Consider the following 16,139-nt stretch of genomic DNA (forward strand, 5'->3'; position numbering starts at 1 on the left):
GGGGAGGGGTCCGCGCCGGATGGGGGAGGGGAGCCGAGGCCCGGGCGGGGAGGGGTCCCGCCGGAGGGGGGAGGGGAGCCGAGGCTCGGGCGGGGAGGGGTCCCGCCGGAGGGGGGAAGGGAGCCGAGGCCCGGGCGGGGAGGGGGTCCCGCCGGAGGGGGGGAGGGGAGCCGAGGCCCGGGCGGGGAGGGGTCCCGCCGGAGGGGGGAGGGCAGCCGAGGCCCGGGCGGGGAGGGGTCCCGCCGGAGGGGGGAGGGGAGCCGAGGCCCGGGCGGGGAGGGGTCCCGCCGGAGGGGGAAGGGAGCCGAGGCCCGGGCGGGGAGGGGTCCCGCCGGAGGGGGGAGGGGAGCCGAGGCCCGGGCGGGGAGGGGTCCCGCCGGAGGGGGGAAGGGAGCCGAGGCCCGGGCGGGGGGGGGGTCCCGCCGGAGGGGGGAGGGGAGCCGAGGCCCGGGCGGGGAGGGGTCCCGCCGGAGGGGGGAGGGGAGCCGAGGCCCGGGCGGGGAGGGGTCCCGCCGGAGGGGGGAGGGGAGCCGAGGCCCGGGCGGGGAGGGGTCCCGCCGGAGGGGGGAGGGGAGCCGAGGCCCGGGCGGGGAGGGGTCCCGCCGGAGGAGGGAGGGGAGCCGAGGCCCGGGGGGGGAGGGGGTCCCGCCGGAGGGGGGAGGGGAGCCGAGGCCCGGGCGGGGAGGGGTCCCGCCGGATGGGGGAGGGGAGCCGAGGCCCGGGCGGGGAGGGGTCCCGCCGGAGGGGGGAGGGGAGCCGAGGCCCGGGCGGGGAGGGGTCCCGCCGGATGGGGGAGGGGAGCCGAGGCCCGGGCGGGGAGGGGTCCCGCTGGAGGGGGGAAGGGAGCCGAGGCCTGGGCGGGGAGGGGTTCCGACGGAGGGGGGAGGGGAGCCGAGGCCCGGGCGGGGAGGGGTCCCGCCGGATGGGGGAGGGGAGCCGAGGCCCAGGCAGGGAGGGGTCCCGCCGGAGGGGGGAGGGGAGCCGAGGCCCGGGCGGGGAGGGGTCCCGCCGGATGGGGGAGTGCCCCCGAGAGGTCCCACCGGATGGGGAGTGCCCCCGAGGCCCGGCCCCGCAGCGTCCCCGCTCGCACCTGCTGACGGCGTCCAGCGCCTCCCTGTTGGGCGGGGGCACGAGGAAGCAGATGGACGGCACGATGGACTCGCTCCCCGAGCCACTGAGCACCTTCCACTTGGAGGGCTGAGCGTTGCTCATCAGGACGCACTCATCTCCCTTGTGCACCGTGATCTAGGGCAGTCGGGGGGCAGCGTCAGCCCCAGAGGCCGGTGCCCGTCCGGCCAGCCTGAGCACTGGCCTCTGCACCCACCCCCGGGGCCAGTGCCCCGCGCCAGGCTCACCCTCTGCGCCCCCAGCCTCTGCTGCTGGCCTTGCTGGGTAGGGCAGCTGGAGCCCGCCCCCAGGTCCCACCCCCAGGCCCCCAACCCCAGGGCCGCTGCCCCTCACACCTGCCCCCCACCCCCGGGTCCCCGCACCCAGACCCCAACCCCTGGACCACACCCCTAGGCCCTCGCTCCCAGCCCCAGGCCCCCAACCCCACACCTGCCCCCCATCCCCGGGTCCCCGCGCCCAGACCCCAACCCCCACCCCCTGCCCGCAACCCCCGGGTCCCCGCGCCCAGACCCTGCCCCCCGCCCCGCCCCCAGGCCCTCTCACCTCCATCTGCTTGTAGTCACAGACGGCCTGCACTGGCAGCCGGCCCTTGAGCGGGGTGGCCGGGTTGCGTGGCCTGAGCTGCACGATGGCTTTGGCCCGCTTGGCCAGCCCCATCAGGTGCCCTTTGTACTCTGTGATCTGCTCCTTCTCCTCCTGTGGAGAGCACAGAGTGATGGGGGGCAGGGTGACGGGGGTAGTGGCAGCGTGGGGTGATGGGGGGCAGGGCAATGGGGGGCGGGGTGACGGGGGGCAGAGGCAGTGCAGGGTGACGGGAGGCGGGGTGATGGGGGGCAGGGCGATGGGGGCGGGGTGACGGGGGGCAGAGGCAGTGCAGGGCGATGGGGGGCAGGGTGACGGGAGGCGGGGTGATGGGGGGGCAGGGTGATGGGGGCGGGGTGACGGGGGGCAGAGGCAGTGCAGGGCGATGGGGGGCGGGGCGATGGGGGCGGAGTGACGGGGGGCAGAGGCAGTGCAGGGCGATGGGGGCGGGGTGACGGGAGGCAGAGGCAGTGCAGGGTGATGGGGGGCAGGGTGACGGGAGGCAGAGGCAGTGCAGGGTGATGGGGGGCAGGGTGACGGGAGGCGGGGTGATGGGGGGCAGGGCGATGGGGACGGGGTGACGGGGGGCAGAGGCAGTGCAGGGCGATGGGGGGCAGGGCGATGGGGGGGGTGACGAGGGGCAGAGGCAGTGCAGGGCGATGGGGGCGGGGTGACGGGGGGCAGAGGCAGTGCAGGGTGATGGGGGGCAGGGCGATGGGGGCAGGGTGACGGGGGGGCAGAAGCAGTGCAGGGTGATGGGGGCGGGGTGACGGGGGGCAGAGGCAGTGCAGGGTGATGGGGGGCAGGGTGACGGGAGGCGGGGTAACGGGGGGCAGAGGCAGTGCAGGGTGATGGGGGGCAGCGTGACGGGAGGCGGGGTAATGGGGGGCAGGGTGACGGGGGTAGAGGCAGTGCAGGGTGACGGGGGGCAGGGCGATGGGGGCGGGGTGACAGGGGGCAGAGGCAGTGCAGGGCGATGGGGGCGGGGTGACGGGGGGCAGAGGCAGTGCAGGGTGATGGGGGGCAGGGTAATGGGGGCGGGGTGACAGGGGGCAGAGGCAGTGCAGGGTGATGGGGGCAGGGTGACGGGGGGCAGAGGCAGTGCAGGGTGATGGGGGGCAGGGTGACGGGAGGCGGGGTAATGGGGGGCAGGGTGACGGGGGTAGAGGCAGTGCAGGGTGACGGGGGGCAGGGTGATGGGGGCGGGGTGACAGGGGGCAGAGGCAGTGCAGGGTGATGGGGGGGGGGGTGACGGGGGGCAGAGGCAGTGCAGGGTGATGGGGGCGGGGTGATGGGGGCGGGGTGACAGGGGGCAGAGGCAGTGCAGGGTGATGGGGGCAGGGTGACGGGGGTAGAGGCAGTGCAGGGCGATGGGGGGCAGGGCGATGGGGGCGGGGTGACAGGGGGCAGAGGCAGTGCAGGGTGATGGGGGCAGGGTGACGGGGGTAGAGGCAGTGCAGGGTGACGGGGGGCAGGGCGACGGGGGGCAGAGGCAGTGCAGGGTGATGGGGGGCAGGGTGACGGGAGGCGGGGTAATGGGGGGCAGGGTGACGGGGGTAGAGGCAGTGCAGGGCGATGGGGGGCGGGGCGATGGGGGCGGAGTGACGGGGGGCAGAGGCAGTGCAGGGTGACGGGGGGCAGGGCGATGGGGGCGGGGTGACAGGGGCCAGAGGCAGTGCAGGGCGATGCGGGCGGGGTGACGGGAGGCAGAGGCAGTGCAGGGTGATGGGGGGCAGGGTGACGGGAGGCGGGGTGATGGGGGGCAGGGCGATGGGGGCGGGGTGACGGGGGGCAGAGGCAGTGCAGGGCGATGGGGGGCAGGGCGATGGGGGGGGTGACGGGGGGCAGAGGCAGTGCAGGGCGATGGGGGCGGGGTGACGGGGGTAGAGGCAGTGCAGGGCGATGGGGGGCGGGGTGACGGGGTCAGGGGGTGTGCGCAGGGGGGCTCCCCTTGTTGAGAACCCGGGGACGAGGCTCCCCTCCGGCCGGCCTGTGCCGTGTGCCAGACACAGAACAAACCGGCTCCTTTGGCAACGCGGCGTGCGCGGCACTGGGGCCAGGCGCATGGGTCCCTGCGGGGGACGAGCCTCCCTCGGGCTCAGCGGGACTCGCTGGAGCTCACGGCGCGGGGGGCTGCACGCCCAGAGCCCCAGCCTAGGGGTCCGCGCGGCCGGGCAGCTGCCCCGAGGCAGAGCGAGGCCCCCGGGGGTCAGGCCCACTGAAGGGTTCGTCGTAGAGACCGTTCCAAAGCCAGGGCCAGGCACCGCTCCTGGGGGTCCGGGATGGGGGGTGATAGGGGAGATGGGGAGGGGTACCTCTGAGTGCCCCCTGCAGGGGAAGGGCACTCCCAAGGGTGGGGCGAGAGGGAAGGAGGGAGGCAGGGGGTGCTCCCGAGGGTGCCCTGCAGCACGGCGGGGGGGGGCCCTGGAAGGGGGACGGGATGGGAAATGGGGACTGACTCTCATGAGGGCCCCCAGCAGCCCAGGGCGGGGGGGCGGGGGGGGAACAAGTCACTTACAAGGGCGTCCTGCAGCAGGTCCTCAAGGCGTGTCACGGTGATGGTGCGGTCGCACGAGAACTTCTTCTTCATGCTCTCCTGTGTCTTTCTCAGGAACTCCTCTGCCTCCTTCACGTCTGAGAAGAACTGCGGGGGCGAGGGGGTCAGCACCTGCCAGCCCCACGCGGGGGCTCCTCTGCCCGGCCCCGGCCAGCTGCCAGGGGAGGGCTCCTCAGCTCCCGCCTGGCCGAGTGCCGGCCCCCGTCGGTGCAGAGAGCTGCGGGTATTTACGGATCTGCGCCTGCCTGGCAGGGGAGCAGGGACAGATGCCCAGGACAGAGGCTGCTCAATGCGCGACCCCCGCCTGCCAGTGGGGGCGCCCGCCCCCATGCCAGGTGCTCTGCCCGCTGGCAGGTGCCCACCTCCCCCCGACACCCCGCCCCCCACCAGGCACCTCTCCTCCCTGGCCCCCTGCCCCCTGGTGCCCACCTCTCCTCTGGCATCCTGCCTCCCTGCCAGGCGCCTCGCCTCCCTGGCCCCCTGGCCCCCCGCTCCCCCCAGCCAGGTGCCCCCTGGCACCCCTCCCCCAGGTGCTCCTTCCCCCCTGCCCCCGGCCAGGCCCCCCCGCCCCGTTACCTGGAAGTAGGCCGTGTTCTCCTTCAGATGGGCCTCGATGCAGCAGCATACCTGGAGCATCCAGCTCCACTGGGTCTGCAGAGCAGCCTGGAAGGCCTGGAACAGAACCAGCGTCACTCCGGGCTGAGCCCCGCAGCTGCCCACGGGCACCCGGAGCCCAGGGCAGGGAGGTGCACCCGGCGCGGGCCCCCAGACACCAGCAGCCCGGGCCCTCCACTGGGATTGTCGGGCTCTCGGAGCAGGGGCCGTTCGCCGCCACCCCAGGCTCTCGGCAGGCGAGAAGGGCAGGGCCAGGGCCCTTCCTGGGCTGGGAGGGGGAACCTGGTGGGGCTGGGCCAGACTCACCTGCTCCCTGGCGGCCACTTACCACACACCAGCCTCGCGCCAGTGGCCGGCTGGCTCTGACTCCCCCCGTGACCAGGCTGGCACCTGCATGTTTTGTGACTTCCCACAGTCACAGGCTGAATCTGTCCTCGGGGGGCTGGTGCCACCCAGAACTGCCCATGCATGGTCTGCCCAGCGCCCAGCGAGAACGGGCCCTGCCCCTGGCCTCATCTCCACCGCCCACTCGGTGCCCAGCGAGAACGGGCCCTGCCCCTGGCCTCATCTCCACCGCCCACTCGGTGCCCAGCGAGAACGGGCCCTGCCCCTGGCCTCATCTCCACCGCCCACCCACCCGGTGCCCAGCGAGAATGGGCTCTGCCCCCGGCCTCACCTCCACCGCCCGCCTGCCCGGTGCCCAGCGAGAACGGGCCCTGCCCCGGCTTCATCTCCACCGCCCGCTCGGTGCCCAGCGAGAACAGGCCCTGCCCCCGGCCTCACCTCCACCGCCCGCGTGCCCGGTGCCCAGCGAGAACGGGCTCTGCCCCCGGCCTCACCTCCACTGCCCGCTCGGTGCCCAGCGAGAACAGGCCCTGCCCCCGGCCTCACCTCCACCGCCCGCGTGCCCGGTGCCCAGCGAGAACGGGCTCTGCCCCCGGCCTCACCTCCACTGCCCGCTCGGTGCCCAGCGAGAACAGGCCCTGCCCCCGGCCTCACCTCCACCGCCCGCCCGCCCTGTGCCCAGCGAGAACGGCCTCTGCTCCTGGCCTCATCTCCACCGCCCGCCCGCTGCCCAGCGAGAACGGGCTCTGCCCCTGGCCTCTCCTCCACCGCCCGCCTGCCCGGTGCCCAGCGAGAACGGCCTCTGCTCCTGGCCTCATCTCCACCGCCCGCCTGCCCGGTGCCCAGTGAGAACGGGCCTCCCCTGGCCTCATCTCCACCGCCCACCCACCCGGTGCCCAGCGAGAACGGGCCCTGCCCCTGGCCTCATCTCCACCGCCTGCTCGGTGCCCAGCGAGAAGGGGCTCTGCCCCCGGCCTCACCTCCACCGCTCGCCTGCCCGGTGCCCAGCGAGAACGGGCCCTGCCCCTGGCCTCTCCTTCACCGCCCACCCACCCGGTGCCCAGTGAGAACGGGCCCTGCCCCGGGCCTCATCTCCACCGCCCGCCCGGTGCCCAGCGAGAACAGGCCCTGCCCCTGGCCTCATCTCCACCGCCCGCCTGCCCGGTGCCCAGCGAGAACGGCCTCTGCTCCTGGCCTCATTTCCACCACCCGCCTGCCCGGTGCCCAGCGAGAACGGGCCCTGCCCCTGGCCTCATCTCCACCGCCCGCCCGGTGCCCAGCGAGAACGGGCCCTGCCCCGGCCTCATCTCCACCGCCCGCTCGGTGCCCAGCGAGAACGGGCCCTGCCCCCGGCCTCACCTCCACCGCCCGCGTGCCCGGTGCCCAGCGAGAACGGGCCCTGCCCCCGGCCTCACCTCCACCGCCCGCGTGCCCGGTGCCCAGCGAGAACGGGCTCTGCCCCTGGCCTCATCTCCACCGCCTGCCCGGTGCCCAGCGAGAACGGGCCCTGCCCCTGGCCTCATCTCCACCGCCCGCCCGGTGCCCAGCGAGAACGGGCCCTGCCCCGGCCTCATCTCCACCGCCCGCTCGGTGCCCAGCGAGAACGGGCCCTGCCCCCGGCCTCACCTCCACCGCCCGCGTGCCCGGTGCCCAGCGAGAATGGGCTCTGCCCCCGGCCTCACCTCCACCGCCCGCGTGCCCGGTGCCCAGCGAGAACGGGCTCTGCCCCTGGCCTCTCCTCCACCGCCCACCCACCCGGTGCCCAGCGAGAACGGGCCCTGCCCCTGGCCTCATCTCCACCGCCTGCTCGGTGCCCAGCGAGAAGGGGCTCTGCCCCCGGCCTCACCTCCACCGCTCGCCTGCCCGGTGCCCAGCGAGAACGGGCCCTGCCTCTGGCCTCATCTCCACCGCCTGCTCGGTGCCCAGCGAGAAGGGGCTCTGCCCCCGGCCTCACCTCCACCGCCCGCGTGCCCGGTGCCCAGCGAGAACGGGCTCTGCCCCTGGCCTCTCCTTCACCGCCCACCCACCCGGTGCCCAGTGAGAACGGGCCCTGCCCCGGGCCTCATCTCCACCGCCCGCCCGGTGCCCAGCGAGAACGGGCTCTGCCCCTGGCCTCATCTCCACCGCCCGCCTGCCCGGTGCCCAGCGAGAACGGCCTCTGCTCCTGGCCTCATCTCCACCGCCCGCCTGCCCGGTGCCCAGCGAGAACGGGCCCTGCCCCTGGCCTCATCTCCACCACCCGCCTGCCCGGTGCCCAGCGAGAACGGGCTCTGCCCCTGGCCTCACCTCCACGGTCTGCCCGCCCGGGTGGTCCTCGTGCAGCAGCCTGTCCCCCGTGCTCTGGATCTCCTTTATCTTACGCTCCCGCAGCTCCAGCTCCCGCATCAGCCCCTGGTGCGCAGCAGAGACAGGGAGCAGCAGGTGAGCGGCTGCATGCACAGGCCTGAGCTGTGTCCGGGATCCCCCGAGGGGCAGGCCCCTCCCCGGGGACATGGGGCACGCGCAGAGAGCTCAGGGCAGAGCAGCCCTGCAGTCAGGGCTGGGCCCGTCTTTCTTGGGGGTCAGGAAAAGGGGCTGCAGGCGCAGGAGGGGGCATTGGGGGATGGGGGCTTGCTCCCTGGCAGGGCAGTGGATCCGGCTGGGGTCCTGCCTGCCCCAGCGGGCAGCAGCCCCGTCACTGGGACACTCGCAGCGAGCCCGGGAAGAGCCCCAGAGGACACCCGCAGGCCACGGCCCCCTGGACTAGCTGTGCCCCACGGGAGCGTGGGTCCCTGCTTCCCCTTGGTGCTGAGCGCATCCTCCCCAAGGCCAGCCCTGCCCACAGCCGCCAGCGCCCGGCTTCCCCTTCCGCCGGGAATGCCAACCAGCGCCAGGCAAGTCTCTGCCAGGGCAGCAGGAGCCAGCACCCGCGCGGGCACTGCAGGCCTGGGACGCAGGCTGCACGGGGGGGGCGGGGGGCAGGAGTCAGTCCCGGGGGCCAGAGGGGGCAGCCCCGGGGCAGGGCAGTACCGAGTAGTTCTCCTTCTTGGCCGCCATGTTGGGGTTGCGGTCGCTCCAGTCGTAGTCCACCTCCTCCTCCTCCTTCTCGTTCAGCCACATCAGCTCCCGGGTGGCGGCGCCCACGAAGGCCTGCAGGCTCTCCAGGTGCCGCAGCCGCGCCTTGGACGAGTTCTGGGGGCACACACGGGGCGCATGATGGCACCCCTCCCCTCACAGAGCCCCCCACAGGCCCCCAAACCCCCTCCCCTCACACAGCCCCCCAAACCCCGCTCCCCTCACACAGCCCCCCACAGGCCCCCCTGCTCCCCTCACACAGCCCCCCAAACCCCGCTCCCCTCACAGAGCCCCCCACAGGCCCCCAAACCCCCTCCCCTCACACAGCCCCCCCAAACCCCGCTCCCCTCACACAGCCCCCCACAGGCCCCCCCGCTCCCCTCACACAGCCCCCCAAACCCCGCTCCCCTCACACAGCCCCCCACAGGCCCCCAAACCCCCTTCCCCTCACACAGCCCCCCAAACCCTGCTCCCCTCACACAGCCCCCCAAACCCCGCTCCCTTCACACAGCCCCCCACAGGCCCCCCTGCTCCCCTCACACAGCCCCCCAAACCCCGCTCCCCTCACAGAGCCCCCCACAGGCCCCCAAACCCCCTCCCCTCACACAGCCCCCCAAACCCCGCTCCCTTCACACAGCCCCTCACAGGCCCCCAAACCCCACTCCCTTCACACAGCCCCCCACAGGCCCCCCCGCTCCCCTCACACAGCCCCCCAAACCCCGCTCCCTTCACACAGCCCTCCACAGGCCCCCAGTCTCCCCTCCCCTCACACAGCCCCCCACAGGCCCCCAGTCTCCCCTCCCCTCACACAGCCCCCCAAACCCCGCTCCCTTCACACAGCCCCCTACAGCCCCCCAAACCCTGCTTCTTTCACACAGCCAACCAGCCAACCCCACAGACCCCCAAGCCCCCCTCCCCTCACACAGCCCCCCAAACCTCCCTCCCCTCACACAGCCCCCCACAGGGTCCCAAACCCCCACCCATCCCACCCTGGCTCCCTCGGAGCCTCCCCCGCCCCTGCACCCCTCCCGCCCGCTCACCAGCAGCTGGGCGTACTGCAGGTCCAGCTTGCCCAGGCAGTCTCGGTAGGCGCTGCGTGGGGCGGGCGAGAGCTGGGCCTGTGGGGAGAGAGCGGTGAGCCCCTGCCCGGCACAGAGCTGTGACCCCCGGCCCTCCTCCGGCCGCAGGCCTGGCGCCACGAGCCCCATCGCCAGCCCTGTGCAGCAGGGGGCGCTCTCCTCGCGGGCACCGCAGGCCCCAGGACAGCGCCGTGGGGTGGGGGCTCGGCAGGGGGCACCGCAGGCCCCAGGACAGCGCCGTGGGGTGGGGGCTCGGCAGGGGGCACCGCAGGCCCCAGGACAGCGCCGTGGGGTGGGGGCTCTCCCCAGCGGGCACCGCAGGCCCAGGACAGCGCTGTGGGGTGGGGGCTTGGCAGGGGGCACGCTCCTCGCGGGCACCGCAGGCCCCAGGACAGCGCCGTGGGGTGGGGGCTCGGCAGGGGGTGCTCTCCCCAGCGGGCACCACAGGCCCCAGGACAGCGCCGTGGGGTGGGGGCTCGGCAGGGGGCACCGCAGGCCCCAGGATAGTGCCATGGGGTGGGGGCTCGGCAGGGGGTGCTCTCTTTTGGAGGAGGCTGTCCTACAGGTCTCCGCAGAGAGCTCCATGTGCTCCAAGGCACCATCGCTGGTGTCCCTCACTCACCCCGGGCGAGATGGGTAAGTTCCCCCCATCTCAGACTCCCTGATCCTGGCCTGCCCAGCCCACCCCAGGGTGCTGCCCGCAGCGCCTACTGGCCGTTCCAGTCGCTCAGGAAGCGAAAGCCTCTCGGATCGGCGTCCGCACGGCACCCCAAGTCTCGCCTGCCCTGTGCCCCTGCAGGGGGCTGCGGCTGGCTGGGGGGCGTGAGCAGATGCTGAGGCCATGGAGGATCACGTGCTGGGCACGAGCCCCCGTCAGGTGGGCTAGCACAGCCGGGCCACACCGGCCACTGTCCCTGCCAGGCACCCAGAGTTCCCCTGACTGGGGCAGACAGCAGGAGAGGCGGGCGCCCTCAGACTCCCTGGGGTGGGGTTGCTTTCAGGAACACGTGTTAACTCCACCGGCTGCCCCGCTCTGCTGCAAACAGCCCGAGACTTGCTAGGCCTGAGGAGGGGATCAAAATCTCTATTTGGGAAGAGGGGCCCTGGGCTGTGGCAGGACGTCTCCCCCTCTGCAGGTGACTGGGAACCCCGGCATCCTGGGGTAACGTCCGCTCAGGGGCCCATGCTGTGCCCTGGGTAACTGGCCAACGCAAGCTGTGGGCAGCTCCTGCGTCCCCCCAGAGGGGGCTGCACTGCCTTGGCGGGCGTGGGACCCCACGAACACAGCCCGTGGCAGGGCTTGGGGAGGGCACGACCCCAGCATGTGGAGGGCAGGGTCTGAAAAGCCACGTCCCACCTGGGGTGCGGGCCGGGCTGCCTGTCCTGCCCATCCCCCTCCCGCCTCACCTCGTCAGCTCGCGCCCGCTCGATCTTGGCCCGGAACTCGTCAATGGACTGGTGCAGGCCCCGGTGACTGCCCAGCTGTGACTCCACCGTGGGCAGGTCCACACCCCACTCGGCGCCGTTGAGCCGTCTCTGGTTCTCCTCCACCCAGGCCAGCAGGTCCTGCAGGTAGCGCAGCGTGACGTCCTCCAGGTCCTGCCGGGGCCGCTGGCCAAGGGGCAGGGCCACCTGGGCCGGCTGCAAGGAGCCCGACTTCAGGCGCAGGTTGTACTCGGTGCGGATGGCGACCAGACGCTCGTGGAGGCGGTACACCCTGCGGGCAGAGCAGAGGGGCGCTGTTTGGGGGCACTCGTGCCATGCTTGGGGCACAGATGCTGCCAAACCAGGGGGACGGGGGGCCAGTACAGAGCGACAAGGGCAGCTGAGGTGGTAGTAGGCCCAGAGTGCCCCCGGGAGCGGGGGGTTCCAGCTGGCCTGTGACTGAGTAGGAATTATGCATAATATTGTGTGTGAATAGAGTGTGTGCCTCAGTTTCCCCTATGGGGGCCAGGGTTAACTGGGTTGGGGGGAAAGGTTGTTTACTTTGCAGAGAGCCAGGTGTGACTGATGCCCGGCTGTCATAGAATCATAGACTTTAAGGTCAGAAGGGGACATTATGATCATCTCGTCTGACCTCCTGCATGACGTGGGCCACAGAATCCCACCCCCTCCTCTAACAAACCCCTCACCTGTGTCTGACCTATTGAAGTCCTCAAATCGTGGTTTAAAGACTTCAAGGAGCAGAGAATCCTCCAGCAAGTGACCCATGCCCCACGCTGCAGAGGAAGGTGAAAAACCCCCAGGGCCTCTGCCAATCTGCCCTGGGGGAAAATTCCTTCCCGACCCCAAATATGGCGATCAGCTGAACCCTGAGCACGTGGGCAAGATTCACCAGCCAGATACCCAGGAAAGAATTCTCTGTCGTAACTCAGATCCCACCCCATCTAACATCCCGTCACAGGCCACTGGGCCTATTTACTGCTGTGACATTATTGACTTGAACTGGGACTGTACAGAAACATGGTTGCAACCAAGGTCCTGTCGTGGCACCAAATCTTGTATAAAGGGGGTCAAATGAGGTGTCTCAGACAAGGTGATGGTTTGCTGGTTAGGATGATGCTGTCTGTGTGTGTGTATCATTTTTGTAGTTAAAGTTATGAATATTGGCTCTGTACTGTCTGTATTTCAAACTTCTGCTCTGCTTCTGGGTGACTCCCCAGACAAGTTGGGGTCAGCTCTGCCTAGCCTGCTGGGTGGCCCATTAAGGACCATCCGCTACACAACTGACCCATTGAGAGAAGGCAGACACGCCTTGGGACTCAGCAAGGTATGCAGGGACTTGCCACGTGACTCCAAACTCCATTTTGCTGTAATTTTCCATGGTATGAACAAAGAGGGGTTCTTACACCTGGAGGAGACTATAAAAGGCTGATGCCTCATCTCCATCTGGTCTTCAGTCCTGCTTCTTACCTCTGGAGGGACTTTGCTACAAACAGAAGCTCTACACAACGGACTGAAGGACCCATCCCAGCCGGGGATGTTCTCCAGAGACTGGATTTGAACCTGCAGTTTATTCCCTCACTGCTGCAAGGCTGAACCAAGAACTTGGCCGTTCCTCTCTGTCATTGATTCCATTTCACCCATTCTAGCTCTCATCTCTGTCCCTTTCCTTTTCTGAATAAACCTTTAGATTTTAGATTCAAAAGGATTGGCAACAGCGTGATTTCTGGGTAAGATCTGATTTGTATATCGACCTGGGTCTGGGGCTTGGTCCTTTGGGATCGAGAGAACCTCTTTTCTTTTGCTGGGATATTGGTTTTCATAACCATTCATCCCCATAACGAGCGGCCCTGGTGGTGATACTGGGAAACTGGAGCGTCTAAGGGAATTGCTTGTGTGACCTGTGGTTAGCCAGTGGGGTAAAACCAAAGACCTCTGACGGTTAGAAACCTTCGTCTAATTTCAAGTCTAAACTTCCTGATGGCCAGTTTTTATCCATTTGTTCTTGTGTCCACATTGGTACTGAGCTTAAATAATTCCTCTCCCTCCGTGGTATTTACCCCTCTGATATATTTATAGAGAGGAATCCTATCTCCCCTCAATCTTCTTTTGGTTAGGCTAAACAAGCCAAGCTCCTTGAGTCTCCTTTCATAAGACAAGTTTTCCATTCCTTGGATCATCCTAGTAGCCCTTCTCTGTACCTGTTCCAGTTTGAATTCATCCTTCTTAAACATGGGAGACCAGAACTGCACACAGTATTCCAGATGAGATCTCACCAGTGCCTTGTATAACGGTACTAACACCTCCTTATCTCTACTGGAAATACCTCTCCTGATGCATCCCAAGACCGCATTAGCTTTTTTCACAGCCACATCACATTGGCGGCTCATAGTCATGCTGTGATCAACCAATACTCCAAGGTCCTTCTCCTCCTCCGTTACTTCTAATTGATGTGTCCCCAGCTTATAACTAAAATTCTTGTTATTAATCCCTAAATGCATGACCTTGCACTTTTCACTATTAAATTTCATCCTATTACTATTACTCTAGTTTACAAGGTCATCCAGATCTTCCTGTATGATATCCCAGTCCTTCTCTGTATTGGCAATACCTCCCAGCTTCGTGTCATCCACAAACTTTATTAGCACACTTCCACTTTCTGTGCCAAGGTCAGTAATGAAAAGATTAAATAAGATTGGTCCCACAACCAGTCCCTGAGGAACTCCACTAGTAACCTCCTTCCAGCCTGACAGTTCACCTTTCAGTGTGACCCACTGTAGTCTCCCCTTTCACCAGTTCCTTATTTTTTCATCCACCCTTTCAATTTTCATGTTGATCCCCATCTTTTCCAATTTAGCTAATAATTCACATGTGGAACCGTATCAAATGCCTTACTGAAATCGAGGTAAATTAGATCCACTGCGTTCCCTTTGTCTAAAAAATCTGTTACCTTCTCAAAGAAGAAAAGGAGGACTTGTGGCACCTTAGAGACTAACAAATTTATTTGACCATAAGCTTTCGTGAGCTACAGAGGAGATCAGGTTGGTTTGACACGATCTACCTTTTGTAAAGCCATGTTGTATTTTGCCCCAATTACCATTGGCCTCAATGTCCTTCACTTTCTCCTTCAAAATGTTTTCCAAGACCTTGCGTACTACAGATGCCAAACTAACAGGCCTGTAGTTTCCCAGATCACTTTTTTTTTCCTTTCTTAAAAATAGGAACTGTGTTAGCAATTCTCCAGTCATACGGTACAACCCCTGAGTTTACAGATTCATTAATAATTCTTGCTAGTGGGCTTGCAATTTCATGTGCCAGTTCCTTTAATATTCTTGGATGAAGATTATCTGGGCCCCCCGATTTAGTCCCATTAAACTGTTCGAGTTTCGCTTCTACCTCAGATGTGGTGATATCTACCTCCATAGCCTCATTCCCATTTGTCGTCCTACCATTATCCCTGCGCTCCTCATTAGACTCATTAAAGACTGAGGCAAAGTATTTGTTTAGATATTGGGCCATGCCTAGATTATCCTTAACCTCCACTCCATCCTCAGTGTTAAGCAGTCCCACTTCTTCTTTCCTTGTTTTCTTTTTATATATGTAGCTATAAGCCCTTTTACTATTGGTTTTAATTCCCTTTGCAAGGTCCAACTCTACATGGCTTTTGGCCTTTCTCATGGAGAGCCCGGCAGAGACAATGCCCACTCCAATTACCCAGACACTTGGTACCTAGTAACTAAGGGTTTGTCTACACTGGCAAGTTTTGTCGCCAAAAACTGCCTTTCGGTGACAAAACAGCATGAGCATACACACTACAATGGGACTTTTGTCGCAAAAAATGTCCAATTTTGGTGACCAAAAACTTCCACCCCCATGAAAGACTTTTGTCTTTTCCCCTCCCTTTATTGTCGACAAAGACCCAGCGTAGACACTGCTGATGGTTTTGTCCACAGAACTGGCTTCCGCCAGTCTCCCACAGTGCCTGCCCTGATGGCTCTGCTCAGTGTCGTGATCTCTGCTGCCCTGCAGGCACGCGCCCCTCCCCTTTCAAAGATCCGGGAAGTATCTGTGTGGTGCTGCTCCCTTTGGGGAAGAAACAAAGAGCAAATCATTGGACTGCTGCTGTTCTGCCAGGCACTAGGCACAGACGGCTGCTGCAGCCGGACGGGGACAGACGGCTGAGCGGCTTTGCCATTCCTCAGCACAGAGCGCTCCCAGAGCTACTCACGAAGCTGCTCTCGGCAGCGCTCAGCTCTTCGTGCTACCCTGTCGATGATGATGTCCCCAGTGTGGACATGATCTGTCGACAGAGGGAGCAAGTGTGAACACCCTTTGGCGATTTTTGTTTTGTCGACTTACAAGCCCTAACTGACTCTCGGCAGGACGCCAGCCCGGTGTGACGAGCTGGAGAACAAAGGGCTGAGGAGGAGGCCAAGTGACCAGGTTTCCCGAGGAACAAGGACAAAGGACAGAGCAGGGGCCAGGTGGGGTTGTTAAGTGGGGGGCTGCTGGACTGGGACTAGAGAAGGCTCAGAGAGCTCTGGACTGACCCGGCTGGACTTTGCTGTAACTTTCCCGTCTGTGTTAGCGAAGGACTCCCTACGCTGAGTTCCAGACACCTAATAACCCCCCAGGCTGAGGGTCACTCCAGATAAAGGAAACTGGGGGTGCTTTGCTCCCTTTGGGTGTATAAGGTTCCCCATGGTGTTCAATCCAGGTGGACTCCCTGCAGGGAGCTCACGGCGGGACCCAGGGGAGCTGAAGGTTCCAAGGGTCAGTCCCCACAGATGGTGAAGCCGGGGGGCTGACCCCAGTGACAGAGTGTGACCTGCAGGGGGCTGACACACTGAAGGGGTCCTCCCAGGGGCCGTGCGAGAGCACCAGGCCTGTGGATCTGTCACAGTCCCGCCCCTCCAGCAGGGGCGGGGCTCTGGCTGGGCCCCACCCCCAGGCAGGGGCGGGGCTCTGGCTGGGCCCCACCCCCCGGGGCAGGGGCGGGGCTCTGGCTGGGCCCCACCCCCCCGGGGCAGGGGCGGGGCTCTGGCTGGGCCCCACCCCCCCGGGGCAGGGGCGGGGCTCTGGCTGGGCCCCACCCCCCCGGGGCAGGGGCGGGGCTCTGGCTGGGCCTGTTACCTGCGGTACATCTGCTCGCCCTGCGGGTGGCGCCCGTCCTTCAGGGCCTGCACATCGTTGAAAAGCAGGCGGATCATGGCGTCCGCCTTGTCCAGGTCCCGCTCGATCTCGGCCGCCTTCTGCGGCTGCTTCCCGGCGTTCAGCAGCCGGACGTCCTGCCGGAGGGAGGTGTGTTAAACCGGGGGGGCCGTCTGAGACATCCC

General features: G+C 66.7%; 1 protein-coding gene across 23 annotated transcripts in view; it reads right to left on the bottom strand.

The window, feature by feature from the left end:
- Positions 1-16,139, bottom strand: part of PLEC (plectin) — a 180,879-nt gene that overhangs the window by 23,135 nt on the left and 141,605 nt on the right. For all 23 annotated transcript variants that reach the window (XM_037891746.1, XM_037891743.1, XM_037891741.1 and 20 more), the window contains 9 exons: positions 15,937-16,091; positions 10,768-11,077; positions 9,322-9,399; positions 8,237-8,398; positions 7,514-7,618; positions 4,844-4,939; positions 4,229-4,354; positions 1,672-1,824; positions 1,091-1,245 (listed from right to left, as the gene is read on the bottom strand). In XM_037891746.1, coding sequence (XP_037747674.1) covers positions 1,091-1,245; positions 1,672-1,824; positions 4,229-4,354; positions 4,844-4,939; positions 7,514-7,618; positions 8,237-8,398; positions 9,322-9,399; positions 10,768-11,077; positions 15,937-16,091 — 1,340 coding nt within the window. The remainder of the gene's footprint in view (positions 1-1,090; positions 1,246-1,671; positions 1,825-4,228; positions 4,355-4,843; positions 4,940-7,513; positions 7,619-8,236; positions 8,399-9,321; positions 9,400-10,767; positions 11,078-15,936; positions 16,092-16,139) is intronic.

Source organism: Chelonia mydas, chromosome 2 (assembly GCF_015237465.2).
Source record: "Chelonia mydas isolate rCheMyd1 chromosome 2, rCheMyd1.pri.v2, whole genome shotgun sequence".
NCBI classification, from domain to species: Eukaryota; Metazoa; Chordata; order Testudines; family Cheloniidae; genus Chelonia; species Chelonia mydas.